Source organism: Grammomys surdaster, unplaced genomic scaffold, assembly GCF_004785775.1.
Source record: "Grammomys surdaster isolate TR1022 unplaced genomic scaffold, NIH_TR_1.0 343, whole genome shotgun sequence".
Classification (NCBI taxonomy): Eukaryota; Metazoa; Chordata; class Mammalia; order Rodentia; family Muridae; genus Grammomys; species Grammomys surdaster.
In genome coordinates, this window is record NW_021604762.1 from 2,934,671 (window position 1) to 2,953,018 (window position 18,348).

Sequence of the window (18,348 nt, forward strand, 5' to 3'; positions counted from 1 at the left end):
AAGGAGAGAGAGAGAGAGAGGTTTAAAACAAAGATTTTAGTAGGAGAAAGGTAGGGGTGAAAGAGGGTAGCAGGAGATGCCCCAAAACTCAGTATATAAATGTATGAAATTGTCAAAGAACAACAAAAGAAAAGAAAAAAATTTTAAAGTATAATCATCTTGGGGATCCCAATACAAGAAACATCTAATTTCAGCAATCTCGGTCTTTAGTATATGTCCCATAAGAACTAAAATAGACACATAAATAAAAACCTATACATGAGTGGTCATAGCGGCATCACTATTGGTATCCACACGTGGATGAATCATACTCTGGAATAAGGATTTGGCCATGAGAAGAATATTGGCATGCTGCATTGTGTGTGGAGCTCAAATATATGTTGGGTAAGATAAGTCAGGCTCAAAAGGCCTTCTCATAGGATTCTAATTTTAGGAAATGCACAGAATAGGCAGGTCCCCAAGGGCAAAGCAGATTAGTGGCTGCAGAGGCCAGGAGAGGAAGGAAGTGAGCAAGGGTGGCTAACAGCTGTGGAGTTTCCCTCTGAGGTGCCGAGAACATTTTTGTAATTAGATTACAGTGAGACTTGTACAATCTTCAAACTGCAGTCTGAGATGGTTTCAATGGTCAGTTTTGTTACATGTCTCTCACATGTATGTGCCTGCACATAGACAATGCATCTGCTATTCTGGCTAGGGTTAAATTAGAGATCATATGAAAGTGCTTATGGGTAAGGGGGGGGTGAAATAGCAGAATAAAAGGTTGGGTAAATACAGGATGATTACAACTACACTAAACGATGTTTCTCTGAAGAGAAAATGATCCTAAGTGGGAAGAAATGAGGCTGCGGATGTCTTTGCATGACAGAATTTTGCTTGATTAGTTTTCATTTTAATTTTCCATATTTTCCAAAATGTCTGCAGTAACTATGAGACACTTTTGTGATAGAAAACGAGGGGGTCCAGGCCTCTTCTTCCCCATCTTTGCTTCCTGGGCCACAGGGTTTCCACAATACCACACTCCTGGCTTTAAGTCTACTTTGGTATGGCCCTGGCTGAACCAGAGAACGTAACCTCCAATTTCAACTTCTCTTCAAAGTTAGTGTCTGTGTCCTCCACTCTACCTTCCTTGTGGTTTTTCAGCCTTGGCCTTCAAGCCCTGTTTGCATACTGTAGTTTCTTCTTGGCTCTGCATGCAGACTAGCAAGGGGATGATTTCACTAGTCCTTGGCTCCTCAGTAACTCACGGGCACCAAGACTTTCCTAGGGATGTAAAGACGTTCCTAGGGATGTAAAGGTTCCCACTGGAGGGGGCTGCTCAGCATCTGAGAGGTCTGCAAATCTTTTCTGTTTCCTTCTCATGAAGAATTTTCTTAATGTCAGAGTTTTCATAGCCCAGTGGTTCTCAACCTTCCTAATGCTGTGACCCTGTAGGACACAGTTCCTCATACTGTGGTGATCCCCCAACCATAAAATTATTTTTGTTATCACTTACATAATTGTAATTTTGCTACAGTTATGAATCATAATGTAATTATCTGTGATTTTGATGGTCTTAAGTAGCCACTGTGAAATCTACCCAAGGGGTCATGACCCACAGGTTGAGAACCCCTATCAAAGCACTTCTACCCATGCTCACCTAGTTTGTGTTAGCTCTTTCCCAACCAACAGAGCCTGAGTATGCTGGAACCATGCAATATATACTAAGTACCAATGAATTCCTTTCATATAGCCTGTTTGAGACTTCCCCAAATAGGTGTCAAGCAATACCAGCTAATTAGCTTAGGGGTAGGCAGTGAGTCAACTTCTCCGCTAATTCTAACATGCCAGCACCTCAATATGCTGGGCTTCTAAGAATGGTTTTCAAGCAACAGGAGCCTATCTACAGCAGGTAAGGTGGTTACAGAGAGGGGACTAGTTCCCAACTGCACTTGGCATCTGTTAAGGGAGATTAAGAACTAAACTCGGAAGAGGAAATGGAGGACAAAGTAGGCAATGGCTCCTTGGAGCCATCCTGGTTGAGTGTGCAGATGGGAAGACTTTGACAATGTCTTGAGGAGCAGGAGGGTTTGTGAAAAGGAGAATAAGGTGGCCAGCCAGGGACAAGAAGAAGCGGGTCACAGGTGGGGCACTGGCTGGGGCTGGAGAGAGAGGTCAGTCAGTAAAGTACCCAGGAAAGTATGTGCTGTGCAAGCCCAATGACTGGAATTTGGATCCCAGGATCCATGTGAAAGGCTAAGCAAGGCACCACTGGCCTGGAACTCCAGTACCAGTGGTGTGTTGTGTGCATGTGGTGGGAGCAATGGTGACAGAAAGATTCCTGAAATTCATTACTTTCCTCAGTCAGCCTGGTCAAACTGACGAGCTTCAGGTTCAACAAGAGATCTTGTCCGAATGTAGGAAGCAAAAGAGGAAATATGTTCCATATTGGCCCTTGTCTGCCATGTACACCATATACATATACCATACACACGTACAACATGCCCTCCTTACTACAATCACAGATAGGACACTGGCAATGCAAATGACAGGATCAGGAGCCTGGAGATGCTAGGATGAGAATACAGAGGGTCGGAAGGCTTCTGGAAGGGTCTTTGGTACCAAGGAAACACTCAATTCAATGGCCTGCTCATGAAAATATTTCCCTGCTCAGATCCTTCTGACTGATTATGTGGGGAAAAAATGATTGTTCTGAACAGTGTGAAGGGATCAAATTCAGAAAGAATAGTCCCTAATGGGTGTTGACAACTAGCCCCATGTGCAAGATCGCAGTCGACCAGCTAAGGGTCTTCTATGCAACAGACAAGTGGCAAGGACTTTCCTAGTTCTCTTTTGAACAGTTTGACCATTGAGCTCTTCTTCCCTTTGAGCAGTGTTACTGTGCAGGCAGGAGGTGAGTGGTAACCAGGAAGAGCAGGAAACCAGCCTAACCCAGGCCACGTGCTGCTTGGCTGATGCTCAAGATGTCATCCTAAAGAATATTAAATCATGTTGCATAATAGTCGGGACACTATTTTCTCGTCTGTGAAATAAGTATGTTACAAATGTCTGACTCCTGCTTCCCATACTGTGCAGGGGAGTGGTTTAGGAGGAGTGTCAGGCAACACCAGTGTATATCATTGACAATGTGCTTCTGTAGTGAGCCAGAAGAACGGGTGAGCTTCTCAGAGAGGACAACGTAATAAGGAGAAGAATAAAACTGTACTTTGCTTTGTAGAGTGGTGGCTGAGGCACAGAGAAAACAGCACAGAGAATCTCAGGGTAACTCAAGGGTAAACAGGAAGAACAGGCTTCGACTCTCAGCATTTGCCTCCTGGTTTGGCCCACAGATGGTGTATTGTGAGCACGTAGTAGGAGTAATGGATGAGACAGATTCCCTCCATGGGTGCATGGGAAAACAGAGCCCCCAGGAACTGGCTCTTTCTGCTGCCTTCTCCCTACAGTCAGCATTCAGGAGGATACCTTACCCAGAACTTAGACAGATACAGTTCTGGGTAGTTTTATCTAATCCAGGACGCTGAATACTACCTGCTACCAGCAGACAGCTTCAGTTTCATGCTTGCTGCTGTGAGCAACAGTGTGATTAAAACAAACAGCTCAGGCATTGCTTCACCACTGACTACAGGCAGCGTGATCTTGTTCAGGACACTTTATTTAGTCCTTCATCCCTAAAGTGAAGATAACAAATACCCCGTCCCACCCCTAAGTGAAATTACAGGTTTGGAGGCCCTGGATGACATGGGAGGTAGGAATCCCAGCTCTGTTCCTCAGCTTGACTCACCTCTTTGACTCTGTGTAACAGGGGCTGCAGCCAATCCCTGTTCACCTCACAGTGGCTGTCAAGGAAGGTCAGAGTGGTGCCTTGGGCAATGTCAGCACCCCGCATCCGGGAACGGACCAGACCTGTGTAGTGAATGAATGCCCAAGTGGGTGCCACTGTTGCTCCAGGGACCAGCAAGATCACATAATAGACACTCAGTATTTCCTTGAACACCCGCACACATACATCCACCATACCCCACTCTCTACTCATGCCAGCTCTGCCCCCTGGCTCAGCCTACCTTGCCGCTCACTGTTTCGCAAACACTTCACCTTGGGCAGTTTGATGAGCTGCTTGCAGTCCTCAGCTGCAAAGACAAAGACCATGCTCAGTAAGCACCTGGGATGTGACCTCATATGAGCAAACTGGAAGGATCAGGACCTACTTGCTCTCCCCACCCTGACTGCACGTGGTCCTGAGTCCACGGTGTTTCTCATTCATGGATGGGGTTGACAATCACTGAGTAAAATGACCTCAGCTGGGCCCATTTAGAATGGGTCAGCACTCAGCAGGACCTGCGCGTGCTATCATGAAAATGGTCAAGGTGTAGATCCTTGGCCTGGTCATCTCAGGGCCATTTCTGTTGCTACACACCAAAGGAGTTATTAATTCAGTCTGTTCACTACAATGAGTCTAGTTTTAAATGCCCAGAAGCCAACAATGGAAGAAAACAACTTTGGGCTTTGCTTTTAGAACATGGGGGCCCTCTTTATGAGGAGATCAGCCAACAGTTTTCCAACACAACAGAGCTGGTAATGGGTGGGTGGTCTCCAGCTTGATGAACAAGAGGCCCAAGGCCTTTGGAGGAAGGGTCCCACTGCCTTTAGAAATGCTTGACTGAATAGAACTACAAACAGGACAGTGGCTGTTAGTGGTGTGAGTTGGCACCAATGATACTTGAATTCTGATGTTTCTATAATCGTTGTGACTTTCAGATGTAAACAGATGTCTAGGGACCCCAGCATGTTTTACGTGGGAAGCTGGATCACAGGAGAAAAATTGGGTTGGCCCTGGGTTCTTTTGAGATAACTAAGGAATGTGACACAGGAGCTGATGATGACCAAAGGCACACACTGTCATAGATGTGTGTTGGGATGTCCATGGGGATCTCAATATTAAGGTCTCCCAGAGGGAGGAAACGTGGCAGCCTCAGTTCAGATGGGCACATTAATGCGGGATCAAAATCAGGAGTCTGATGGGGCTTTGGGTTCTAATGGTGGTCCTCTGAAAGCGTGGTACCTCTTCTTTTGCCCAGGAATGTATGTCAGAAGCTAATGACACAGATACCATACACACTCATCCACACATGGACACTCATTCCTCATTCTTCTCAAGCAGATAGTTAACAAACTTAGCTAATTAGGTCCTCAAAAACTTACAGCGGAGAGCACCAAAATTTTTCTCAAATATAAAGTTGCTTACTTTTTGAAGCTTAGTCATAGACACAGACTTTCAAGACTGCTACCCAAGTGGGCTTTCCTTCACCTCTACAGTCTCAGTGAGCTCCCTTCCACTCGTACATAATAGCTAGGACCAGACATTTCTGACTCCATTGTCAGTAATCAATGGTACTTACGGTCATTGCTGAAGTCATCCACTAATATGATTTCCTGGATCAGATGCATAGGGGTGCGGTTTAACACACTGTGGGAAGAAGGGAAATTACGACGTCTACTAATTGCAACATGCATGTATGTACCAACTCCATTTTTAAATATCATTCCATGGGAGGAATGAAGATGTAGGGGCACCAGAAGGTGCCTGGTCATTCTGCTCCTACTCATCTGGGGCACTGAGGGTATAATTCTGCCTTCTTCATCACAGTAAATGCTATGCCGCCCAGTGAACCACTCAGACAGAAATCCAGGTGGTACCAATGACAACCCTCCCTTTCTCCAAACTCCATTCTAATACTTCTATTTGGATGTTACACTTAAACCACTATCACCTTGTTTATGTCTGTTCTGGTCCATCCTCTTTTTATGGGGAGTAGGCAAGGCCTTATTGTACAGCCCGGACTGGTTTTGAACATTTGATCCTCCTGCCTCGCTCTCCCAAGTACATGATTATAGGCACATCCCACCATCCCTCACTTCAGTGTGTCTACTTTTATTTGGTTTATCACTGCAGCCTCTACCTTCCTCAGCTCGTCTCAGTCCCAGACAGTTTTCCTGGTGGCCTTCAAGTGACATTTAAAACACACATCCAATAGTGTGGTTTCCATGTGGCCACAAATAAATAGATGAAATCCCATTGTGCCTTCACTACTTTCACTGCAAACCCTCAGCATGATCCACACCACACCCTCGTATCACCAAGCTGACCTATGCTGCCTGCAGCTATCCACGCCTAGTGCTGCCGCAGGAATTTCTTCTGCTTATTCACTATCGAGATCCTCTTCTTCAAGGCTTTGAAATGGCCCTAAGCTGCCCACAAGGGCCAGTTCAAATGTCATTTCTCTCTAACAGCTTTCCAATTTACTTAGGGAGAATTAATTGTTTCCTCTCTTGGGATTCCTTTACAGCTTTTTAGCTGGAGCTTCTCACAGCATTTCCCCTTCCTGACACTGGCAGCTGGTTTCACACCTTACCAGGCAGGCTCCCGCCCCTGTCACCCTGATGTCAAGCAGGAGCCCTGGTAAGAAAGGAAAACACTATAAAGAGAGACGATTGTGACTCTCCCTCCAGCTATCAGACAATCGCCAAATCAATGTTTAACAGACATAGACAATCCAAGCATCAAGCTGACCTCCAAATTAAGAATACAATCAGCTTCTGCCCTGTACCTATTAAATGAGTGCAACTAGGGACAAACTCTGTCAGGCCAGCACAAGTGTGCAGCCTCACATGCAGCAACCCATAAAATCCCTGAGATTTCTCTTTCAGATATGAGGGATCTTTGTGTGTGTGCATGTTTGTATGCACATGTTTGTGTGTGCACACTCATGTGTGTGTGTGTGTGTGTTTCCATGCATACAAAAGTGGAGGTCAGAGTTCAATGTTGGGTGTTAGTGGTGGTTTGAATGAGAATAGCCCCCATAGGCTTATAGGAAGTGGGACTTTAGGAGGTGTGGCCGTGTTGGAGTAGGTATGGCCTTGTAGGAGGAAGTGTGCCACTGGGGGTGAATTTTGAGGTTTCAAATACTCAAGCCAGGCCCAGCGTTACTCTTTCTTCCTTCTGTCTGCTGATCCAGATGAAGAACTCTCAGCCACCTTTCCAGCACCATGTCTGCCTGCATGCTGCCATGTTTTTTGCCATGAAGACAATGGACTATAACCTCTTTAACTATAAGACAGCCCCGATTAAGTGTTTTCCTTTCTAAGAGTTGCCATGGTTATGGTGTCTTGTCATAGTAATAAAAACCCCAACTAAGAAGGATATCTTCTTGAATTATTCTCACTTATTCTTGAAGACAAGATCTCTCACTAGACATGGAGTTCACCAATTTGTCTTGACTACAGCAAGCCCCAAGGGTCCTTTTGTCTCCACTTCCCTACATTGGAGTTATGGAAGTACACGCAGCCATCCCTGGCTTTTCTCATGGGTGCTGGAGATCTGAACTGAGGTCTTTATGTTTATGCAGCAAGCACTTTCCCAACTGAGTTATTTCCCCAGCCCTCGGGGGAATGTTCCCCTGAGGAGGATATTATATTCCCCTGAGGGGAATAATACAAAACTATTATTTAATATTTCCCTCAAAAATGTTAAACAGATTTAGTTTCCTCGCTGCCAAGTTGAGAGTGTTTTGTTAATTCTAAATCTGCATTTTCTTTACTTATAAGAATGGTAAAATAATTTCTCATAGAGAAGTTGTTTTTCACCTTCCCTATTCATTGTATTGGAAATAAAGTTCCAACAGTTGCTAGCCATTTAGCAGTGTTTCTTTTAAGTAACATTTTTTATCTATTCTTTGAGAATAAAAAATAAAACATATATACACCCTCATTCTCCCCTTCCAACTCCTGGCCTGCTCAAATGTTCTCTTCCAAACTCCATGTCCTCCTGCTTTTCTTCTTTATTTCCAATCATTCACTGAGTCCATTTACTGATGATCATATTCACATAGGTGTGAAGCCATCATCACCAAAGATGGACAAACTACCAGTAGCCACACCTCTCCCAACAGCTATCAACTTGCCAATAGCACCTCAGTTAAGGGTGGGGCCTTGTGAGCTCTTCCCTAGACCATGCTTGAACTTTGACTGGCTTGGTCTTCTTGTGCAGGTAACCACAGCCTTATGAGGCTATGAATGCAATGTCCTTGTGTCCAGCATTTCTCAGTATTCTTCCCTACCTTCTGACTCTCACACACTTTCCACCCCCTCCCTGTCATGTCATGATCCCTGAGGGGCTTGACACAGACTCTCCACTTAGGGTTGAGTGCTCAAGATACTTCTTGCATCTCTGTGTTCATGACTGCCTCTTGACAAAAGAATCTCATTTGACCAAGGTTGAGACTAACATAGAGCCTGGGTCAGTTCCAGGCCCCATCCTGGCCCTACGGTTGTGGGACCCTCCCCACTAAGGAATCCTTAAGACAGAATGCCTAACCCATCTTCCTCAGGCTGGACTTGACCTAAAAACAATCTCTGTTAACAGAGAGCCTGACACAGTGAAGGTAACTTGGGAATCAAGTCCCTTTGCCCCATGTCAGGACTGGTTAACCCACCTCAATGTTAAATTTACAATATATTATAGCCTTTGTCTCTTGGGCTTCTATAAATTACCAGCCGACCACAGGCATGGTAAGGAGGGAATTATGCTTCTCCTCACACCTTTACTGATTTCTGTTTCTTAATTTCTTTTGGAATGTAGGGAAAATATTGGGGTGAGTTTATGAACCTGAAGGCCTAGTAATGCTTCTGAAGATGGTACTATTCCATCCTCTGTTCATGTCTCTCATGAGGCACAGGCTTGGTTTCAGTATTAACTGTGGGTCTCAGAACTCTTCTCAGCGTCTCCAAATGTCATGGTTCAAAAATATTTCTGCCTCACAACAGCCATCTTAATATACCCATAATCCTGTGTATAGCAGAGAAGGGGGTTCAGAATATGGGGGTTTTTATGAGCATCGCTCTTCTCAGATCTGCCTGAGCTCTATTTCCAATGCAGCCCTCTTTCTATGCAGGATGCAGACTCTATGAGAAAGGAACTTTGCCTGGAGCTACCTTTATTTATGAAGCCTCAATTCTCACCATGGCAACTAGTGTAAGGTGGAGAGAGGAACCCCAACACAAAGCCTGGAAAGTTGTCACTGTCTATGGGGAGGTGGAGAACAGGGAAAAGAAGGAGGCTGCAGCCTCTACCATATAGTGGTGGGAAGAGATTACTCACTATGCTTGTCCCGAAGAAAACACAGCAAACCCAACCACCAGCCCTCTAATCAGGGCAGGAGGGGAGAGGGAGGCAGACAGAGGGAAAAAACCTGCTTGAAGAATAACCTCTAATGAGGTTTGATTACACTGGAGCTTCTACATTCGATTCCCCCAAATCCCCGCCAGCTCTTTGAAATTCAAGAGTTCTCTTCTGTGAACATCAAAGGGTAAATCGCGTGTAGCTCTGAGCAGGTTGAACTGCGAGATGATTAGCAAATGAAAAATGTCCAGGGTTTAAAACAGAGGTGGTGGAAAAAAAAAAAACAGAAAGGGAAAGAAACCGTCAGCAGTAAGTGCTAATTAGACCATTTCCTGCTAGCACCTGGCTTGCTTGTGCCTCTCCCTAAAAGTGCCTCTTAGCCCGGGAGGGCCTGAGAAGAGCATACACTCTGGGTACCTGAGGTGGCTGGAAAAGGAGAAGGTTAAGTCCAGCCCAAGGGCCTTGGTCCTCCACAGGCCCTCCTTTCAGCACCCCTTCCCCCACACATACCAGTTCCTGCCATCTAAACCTTGACTGCTGTGATCTCCTGCCCCGAGTCCTCACAGGCTCTTAAGTCCAGGCTTCTCACCTGCCGCCCCTCAGCAGAGTAAATCCTCCTTACCAGGCCCCAGCCGGATAGAGGGTTTTCCTTGCTTCATTTTGGATCTGTCTCCTTCATGCAGTTGCAATAAATAGAATCTATGACTTCTCCTGCTCTCCTGGATTCTGTGATCTAATTATGGGGTCCGAGTGGATAATGTCAGGGTAGTTTGGGGGATGCCAAGGAAAACCTTACAACCTGCTTGCTATGTAGTCATGAATGGGTCTGCTCCCTGCCTTCATTCCTTCTGTAATTACCTTTCTCTTGTAAAAGCCCGTGATATTAATACTTGACCTACTTCACAGGCTTTTGTGCGTTTGAAATGAGGAAATGTATTTGAAATTGCTCCATGAACTCCACAGTGGTATATGCAGACAGGTTTTATCAAATGCTCCATAAATACCAGTTGAAAGAAGACCTGGGACCTGCTGACCATGTAGTTGTTCAGGAATGAGACAGATTTGGGTCTAAGTACACGTCTGGGCAGCTTCCACTTGTCTGCAGGAGGGCTCCAGTCAGTAGAACCAATCCTTCAAGCATCATGGCTTCTGTGAGCATCGCTTAACACCATGCCTGGCACATGACAGTTGCTCTTGGAATGTGAGCACTGATGATAAGATTACTGAAGCTACTAACAGCAACAGACTTGATGAACAGCTGAGATTCTCAAAGTCTGAGCCCGAGCCAGCAGCATTGCCACAACCTGAGACTTGTCAGAAATGCAAATTCCCAGGCCATATTCCAGACTCACTGAGTCAGAATCTCTGAGGCTAGAGCCCAAAGAAGCATGTTCTAGCAAGCCCTCCAAGAGAATCTGGCATGTTCTCACACTGGAGTGCCACCACATCAGAACACGGTTATCTATCAGGACTGGAGGCTCATAATCACACCGATGCCTCCCCTGTGCCAGCAATAGATCCTAGTCTTTTGCTTACTATGATTAATCTTGATGGGCATATTGGAAGAATTATGAGACACCCTAAAAATTAGTAAAGCATCTTTCGAGCATGTCTATGGAGGTGTTTCCAGAAAGACTGCCATGTGGATTGTCCAAGTGAAGAGGGAAGACCAAACCACATATAGGTAGTACCATACTAGGCTAGGGGCTCAGACAGTTTAAAAACTGGAAGTTAGAAGCCCATCAGCACACAGATAGACTCCCATTGAGTGGGTGGACATACTATGGCTGCCATGGACATCAAATGTCAATGTCTTCAGTCTTCAATGTGTGGTCACACCAGTATCTCTCTAGGGAGCCTTGTGGATTTCAGCCTTAGACTGGGGCTGTGCCATTGACCTTCTCTTAACTCAATCACATCTATCTATCTGTCTATCTATCTATCTATCTATCTATCTATCTATCTATCTATCTATCCATCCATCCATTTATGTGAGTATGTATATGCATGCTCTTGTGTGTGTGTGTGTGTGTGTGTGTATGTTTGTGTGTGTGTACCTACCATGGCCCTTATAGAGAGGACAGCTTTCAGAAGTTGCTTTTGTCCTTCCAGCATGTGGGACCTATGGATTGAACTTCATTTCCAGACTTGGTAGCAAGTACCTTAACTGTCTCAGCCATCTTTCTTTCTGCCCCATGCTCCCCACCCCTACCTTTTATTCTGAGGTTTTAATTTTTTGGACTGGTTTCTCTGGTTCTCCAGCTGACAGAATACTATGTTTAGACTGTGGGGCTCTGAGCTTGTAAATGAATCTAATAAATTCTCCTTTATAATAATAGATGTGATTTGTTCTATCCTTCAGAAGACACTGTTAACCTATCAGCACTTAGTTTTCTCTGAAATCATCCCAGAGAATTAGTAGTAATCACAGTTGTTATTTGCTAGAGTGTAAAACTGAGGCAGAGAGGTTCAGCCCAGGGTCACCCAGTGGTTATAGGCAGAGCTAGACAAATATGGTCCCAGAGACCAAACTCTTAATCACCTTCACCTGGAAAAGTGCCCTGCTAGGTCTAGAATATTACCAGTGAGGGACAAGGGTTGGGATAGAAAGTCTTGGACCATACATGTTCCTTAATCCTATAGGAGTTGACGGGTTTACAGTTTCCCCAAGAAGTATAGGACAAACAGTATGAGTCTCACACAATGTAAAGATCTGCTGTACCACTGGCCATGGTGAGCTCCTCAGGGCTTTCTTTCTGGCCCCTTGAGAAATTACCTCATTCATCGAGGTTGTGATTCTCATCGTCCATCCCACGATGCTCCCACTAGGCCTGAGCCCATTCCTTGTGGCTTTACAGCCCTCAACTAGGAAGTAAGAACACCCTTGAGATACGGATGGAGACCTTATAGAAACCTTTTCCTTGCCCCCTCTGTATGCCTACACTGATTTGCAAACCAGCAAGGCAGTTTACTATCTCTAGTGACATTCTGGTGACACTGACAGTGACATGGAACATGGAACATGTGTGTGTGTGTGTGTTGTCTTGTTGGGAAATCACAAGTGAACTGAGTGCCCTGTGAAATGAGAACAGAAGCTAGACCATGGTTTGTAGCTGGAGAAAACAGCCAGACATCATGTACCAAAGACATGTGGGATGTAGGTGAACCTGCTGTTTCTTACACATGTCTAGGACCTTTCCTGTAAGGGATTCCCTGGCCCTACACAGTAGACATTCAACATTAAGTGATCTGTGGACTTAAGATGTATTTTGACCCCTTGGAGAAAGCTTGCTGCTGAACTTGCTTCCCTGCTCCACTTTCTGGGGCCAGCTTGCCCGTGGCTGGCATTGAGACTTCGACATACGGAAAAGCTGGGCAGGCCACAGACCATCCTTGTTAGGACAGACCTCTCCTAGCAGGAACATGTCTGAGATTGAGTGTCAAGGCGGCAGGGAAGCCCCGGAGAAGCAAGACTTGAGCTATCAGTAGATGCCCAGAAAACATACATTAATGATTGAGTGCCACTGCTCCTGCATCCCACCACTGTCCCAGCTTTGGAAAAGTGTAACAGGATGACTAGCCTAGAGCACACTCAAGTGCTGATCCTAGCCAGAGGCTAGGGATGGAACAAGCAACCCAACTGTCTGAGCTTTCTTCATCAGTTGTGACTGTATCAGCCCATGGTCTTCAGATGGCCTAGCACAGAAGGGCAAAGGGCCTGTTATTCATTCCTCTGCTTGATTTCTGAATGTTTGTGAGTTACCAGACACTATTGGCATCTGTATTTCTCTTTTAAAAAGGGATGATGGCCTCTCTCTTCAGCATTCGAGGAATGCCAGAGTGGAAGCATATGATGTACAGACTGGTGCCTGGTACATGCCTGTAGGATGTCCAGAGAGCAGTCTTGACCAAGTACCAGGTTAGCATTGACTCCCAGACAGGAAGATGGCTTACCTGCGGATGGTTCTGAGCAGGGTGGATCGTGCTTCGTTGTGAAAGGTGATGATGATGCTGGTGGGAGGAAGGTCCGTGCAATACACAAGCAGTGAACATCTGGCAAACAAAGACAGATGATAAGTAAGACCTCAGAGAGCAATACAGAACTAAGCGCCTGGGACCATGGACATCATCTGAGAATGACTGAAGGTAAATGCCCACCACCTGGGGTTGTCCTGGGTTTGGAGTTTAAACAGAAACAAGTATGGTTACTTCCACATTCCTGAGTTCAAGTACAGTATCTCCTAACAGTTGCAGAAACAAAACTCCAAGTCTTGGACTCTACTCAAAATCTGGGCCCCTTTTAGCCTTCTTGCCCAAGCCTCTGGCCAAAGAGTAGACTCAAGCCAACAGAAGCCTTATGATATTGACTTCTGCACCAGGAGCTTTGGGAGTGGATCCTCTCTGACGGCTGGCTCCCTGTCCCCTGCCCCTTCCCAGTCTGGCATACTTAAAGAAGCAGAGCCATATAACCTGAGTTAAGCCATAAAGTCTCATGCTGAGAAACCACTTGCTTTCACGTGTCCAGGATTATTTTGAATGACTATTACCTCTGGGGTAATTTCAATTTAATACCTTGCCTCAAGTGAAAATTGTAGCCGCAGCCTGAGAATTGCTATAATAATGGAAATGGGTCATCCAAGCGAGGCCAGTGCCACTGGGGGCTGTCATCTGGGTGTACATTTCCTCCTGTTTTTCATGATTTCAGGGGTGGCCCAATTATGGGTGGGGTTATGGAACATTAAAAAGAAGAAGTAAGGACTGTACTTGGTGGGTCAGATTTTTGCTCTCAGTTTTCCTATTTCTTCCTGAGCTTTTTAGCTCAAAGTCCAGAGACCCACAGATAGGCTTTGAGGGGACTGAGTCCTGTGGAGTTGTTTGGAACTAATTTGGACAAAGATGCCTTTTTGATCTTCCTGGAAATATGGCTCACATCTTAAACCAGATTCTCGCACAAGTCTGGGGCTGAAACACTCAAGACCTCCAATCCTGGACTAAAAGAACTGATGTCTCCCGTGATTACCCTAGTGATGCTGCATTGATGATTCCGTGGGGCCAAATGCTTAAATACTGCTTGCTTATGGCATAGACATGGGGAAAGCCAGGATCAGAAGCAAGAGTTAGGGGAAAAAGTAAGGTAAAGAAATGGTGGTGGAGGTAAACCATGCCTGAGGATCTTCCTGTCCCCTCCCAGAGACACATCTAGTCCCACCTCAAGAGCTGCCTTCTCCTCCATGCCACTCCTTCCCAGCCCACTGCAACTCTGTGGGAAGCAAATAAAGTTCTATGTGAATACGCACTGTTGATATGCACACAGACATGGTCAAACCTCAGATCCATGGCAAATGGCAAAGCCTTTCTCAGGTGAGGCTCAGGAAAATGGCAAAGCCTTCCCCATGGTCTAAGTATAAACATTATGGGTGACTATCCTCTAAAAGCAGTGTGTGCAAATCGGTCAACCATAGCTTCTTCTTCCTGGCTGCCTATAACCTGAAACTGACTACCTACAGCGACTCCCACCTAAGCTAACCCTGCCTCCTCGTTCAGTTGTATACAATAAATTGGCCTCCATGGTTAACATGTGTAAAATAAATGTGTTGAATGTCCAGGGTATGGCTGGAGGTGCATCTCCATCAGAGCCATGGCCCACCAGAACCCAGCTTTTCTATATGCATGTCTGCCCTTTCTTCATCTCCCAGTGTCCCAGTTAGTATAAGCCCTAAGTCATGATGGTTTCAGCAAAGCTCCCTCCTTCATAGGTTTCCTTCCAGCTCTGTCCCACAAGGCTCTGTCAGGTCCTTCTCTGGCCTGAATCCCTCAAGTGGCTCCTGATATATAAAGTCCAGACTCATGTCCTACTCTTTAAGACTTTTGTAACCACAGCCTTACATGCGCTCTACCTCTCTGCTGTTGCATGTACCATACGGAGCAATGTCCTCCATTTTTCTATGACTTGAGGAGTTCCTAGTCATCCTTCAAGATTCAGGGAATGATTTCCCTTTTCTAGGAAAACATTCCATAGTCTCCAAGAGGCAAATGACCTGTTGTTTATACTAGACATATGGAAGATGTCTCTTTTTAAAGCATATCTCATGATGAGACTATATCCCCAACTTTACTGAATTCATCCAGGGAAGAACCATAGCTCAATCCATGTTGTCATCTTCACAGGGGAGTGTATGTATACCAGATGCTCTTTTATAGAGAAAGAAGAAGATCAGGACCTGCATGCCCAGGTCAGCAGAAGACCCAATTTTTTATGGTTCTCAGACATGTTGCAGCCTTCCAGATGGCTTCTAGGGATTCCCACCCACAAGTTTTATGTTCTTGAGGAGTCCCCTCCTTCCCTGAATCCTTATATAACCAGTAGGATATGGTGGATGTGATACTCTGTGACTACGTGAAAGCTCTGTAGCCTCTTTTTTGGCCATATGGAGTGCAACCAGCAGCTATGCTGTGAAGACATTCAGATATCCCTGTAGAGAAACATCTTCATAGAAGCTGAGGGTCCTTGCCTTCACCACTATCAGCTAGCCAGCCGTAGGAATGGACCACATCAGGAACATGTCCACCCACTCCAGCCAGGCCTACGTCAGCCACTCCAACAGACTGCTGACTGAAGCCTAGCGAGGGATGCTAAGCCCGGACTGTCCAGTCAAGATGCTCCCTCCCAATTCCTGACCCATAGACACAGTGAGGATGGTTCATGACTTTTGTGGCTTCAAGCCACTTGGTTTAATCAAGGATGATTTGTTGAGCATTCGAAACTCTTGTAAAAGGGGAGGGGAAATGCTTGGAAACAGCCTCTACCAAAAACAATGTGGACTTACTTGTCTGTCTTTGGACCTAGCCGTAGCTCTCACTGGGAGCAATGGTGAAGGGAATGGGGATGGTGGTCCCTACATGATAGGTTACAGGATCACTGAAGTTACAGAGGGTCTTGGAGAAGGTCCTGGCAGTGGGATGGGCAGCAATGAATACTCCAGGAAGACTAAGCCTGATACCAGGAAGTAGGTGGGGCAAAATACCCATGGAAAGGGAAGTAAGTCAGAGAGATCTTAGTGTAGCCTCCTGCTCTTTCTCCGGGAAAGAAAGGAGATCTCGAATACCACTGCTGTCAGAACATCTGGCTGTGTGGCTCTGCCACAGGGGAAGATGCTTGGAGATCCTGTGTAGTCAGGACTCAGCTTTTATGATTCGAGTTACTTGGAGAAAGTTGAGGGAGCATGGTAGCCTTTGGCAGTACCACCTTACGGGATTTAAACACAGGAACTACTTTTCTTGCCTCAGAGATGCCAGTTGGGGATATGGGTATATCAATGTACGGTGACCTAGAAGCCCATGCGTGCATGCAGAGGCTAACTGCCTGAAATATGAAAAAGGCTCCATTGAAAACATATTGGACCCCAGAGGGTAAGGTGATGATGGACAGAGAATGGGGCAGAACAACCCACAGACCCTTGGTCTGGGGCTTGAGACACCATCTACCAGCATGAGACCTGGAGCAAATCGCCTACCTCGGCAGGCTGCTACTCGATTCTCTGTGGAACAGGGTTAGTCCAAACTCTTCCACCAAAGATTTTAGCACAGAGGCTCTGGGTGAAGCCAGTTTCAGCAAGCACAGGCCATTTGAATCAAATGCTGCAAGTATGCCATGGGGTTACTTACCTGTGACTTTGATTTCTTAATCTTTAGATTCTTCACCCAGATAATGGAAATGATAACCCCTAACATGCAAATCTCTCCTCATTGATCATTATGACAGGTAGCAAAAGGTGACAGACAGTCACATCAGTCCAAATATGCAGGTGACTCCTGCTGTGCCTAACTGGATCTTCCTCATGTTGGCATGGTATCATGGTGGGCATCTGCATTGGTGCTGGCCCTGGCTAAGGAGCCGTGAGAGGCAAGAGAGGGACAGAGCTTGGGTACTGCAGCATCAGTGCTAGGACAGTGAACCTGGGTCTCATGTCTAGATTTGGATCTTCATTTACCAAGAGCTTGCTGTGAGCCCGAGGGTAGGGCATTTCCCCTCTCTAAGTTACAATACTGTTGCCTGTGAAATGTGGTGAAGGCTCTCCTTCCAGACTGGCTGTAAAGGCTGTGGATAACACACACAACGCATTTGGCAAGTGCCAAAGAAATGGGAACAGAAAATAGCTGAACCAGCTTCTAAGGCAGCTTTTTCTCAATCTGTGGGTTGTGACCCCTTAAGAGCTGAGCGACCCTTTCACAGGGTCAGATATCTTGCATATCAGATATTTGCATTGCCATTCGTAACAGTAGCAAAATTACAGTTACGAAGTAGCAACAAAAATAATTTTATAGTTGGGGGTCACAACAACATGAGGAACTGCATTAAAGAGTAACAACACTTAGAAGGTTAAGAACCACTGCTCTAAGGGAAGTATTGTGTGTATTGACTAGAGGTGTAAGCCCACAGGGTAGAAAAGGAAGGGAGGTTGGTGGGAAGCAGAACTCTTAAGGTTGTAAGGAGCAGCTAGAACCTAGGTGCCATGATCCCAGGCCTCGAAGCTCCTATATCCAAATGGGTAGGACACAAGCCTTGTCTGGAGTCATATCAGGAAGCCCAGGTGCTCTGCTGCTCTGCATAAGCACAGAGGTCAGTGGGGAAGATGGTGTTTCATATTCTCAGGTTCAGATCCCTCCTCAAGCTTCCCTGCTTCTGCTGTAGCCCAAAGTGCCTGGACTCACAGCGGCCTCTGCAGAAAAGCAAACTGAGGCTAAGAACTCCCACCCAAAGGACACATCTGGTTCACACATGAGATGAGGGTACTCCCCAGGTCCCATGGAGCTGGTACTGCTCCACGGACTGGCTAGTTCAGGGCAAGTGGCATGAAGCACACAGGCATCAATGAGTCCTGCAAAGGAGTCACTTGCTATCCAAGGCCTGGCCCACAGCCTGCTCAGTGACAAGCACTACACACTGAGAATGTGGACTGAAACCTAAGAAAAACCCTTAAAGCTGTATCCTTAGAGGAGAGTCAGCCCAGACACTAAGTGGGCTCTCTGTGGGAGGGACCTAAAAGATTAATCAAACACTGAGGTCTCTCGGGCCATGAGGGGAATGAAGAAGGCGGCCAGTGCTGACGTCTGGCGCCAGCAGATGGACGAGAAAGCATGCTGATGATTTATTAAAGATTCAGGGGGTTTAGTGA

The 18,348-nt window shown here is 45.9% G+C and overlaps 1 protein-coding gene across 1 annotated transcript in view; it reads right to left on the minus strand.

Annotated features, from left to right (window-relative positions):
• Galnt14 (polypeptide N-acetylgalactosaminyltransferase 14) overlaps positions 1-18,348 on the minus strand; it is a 286,185-nt gene that overhangs the window by 39,397 nt on the left and 228,440 nt on the right. The window contains exons 3-6 of the mRNA XM_028778972.1: positions 13,127-13,225; positions 5,394-5,461; positions 4,059-4,124; positions 3,779-3,900 (exon numbers count right to left, since the gene is read on the minus strand). Coding sequence (XP_028634805.1) covers positions 3,779-3,900; positions 4,059-4,124; positions 5,394-5,461; positions 13,127-13,225 — 355 coding nt within the window. The remainder of the gene's footprint in view (positions 1-3,778; positions 3,901-4,058; positions 4,125-5,393; positions 5,462-13,126; positions 13,226-18,348) is intronic.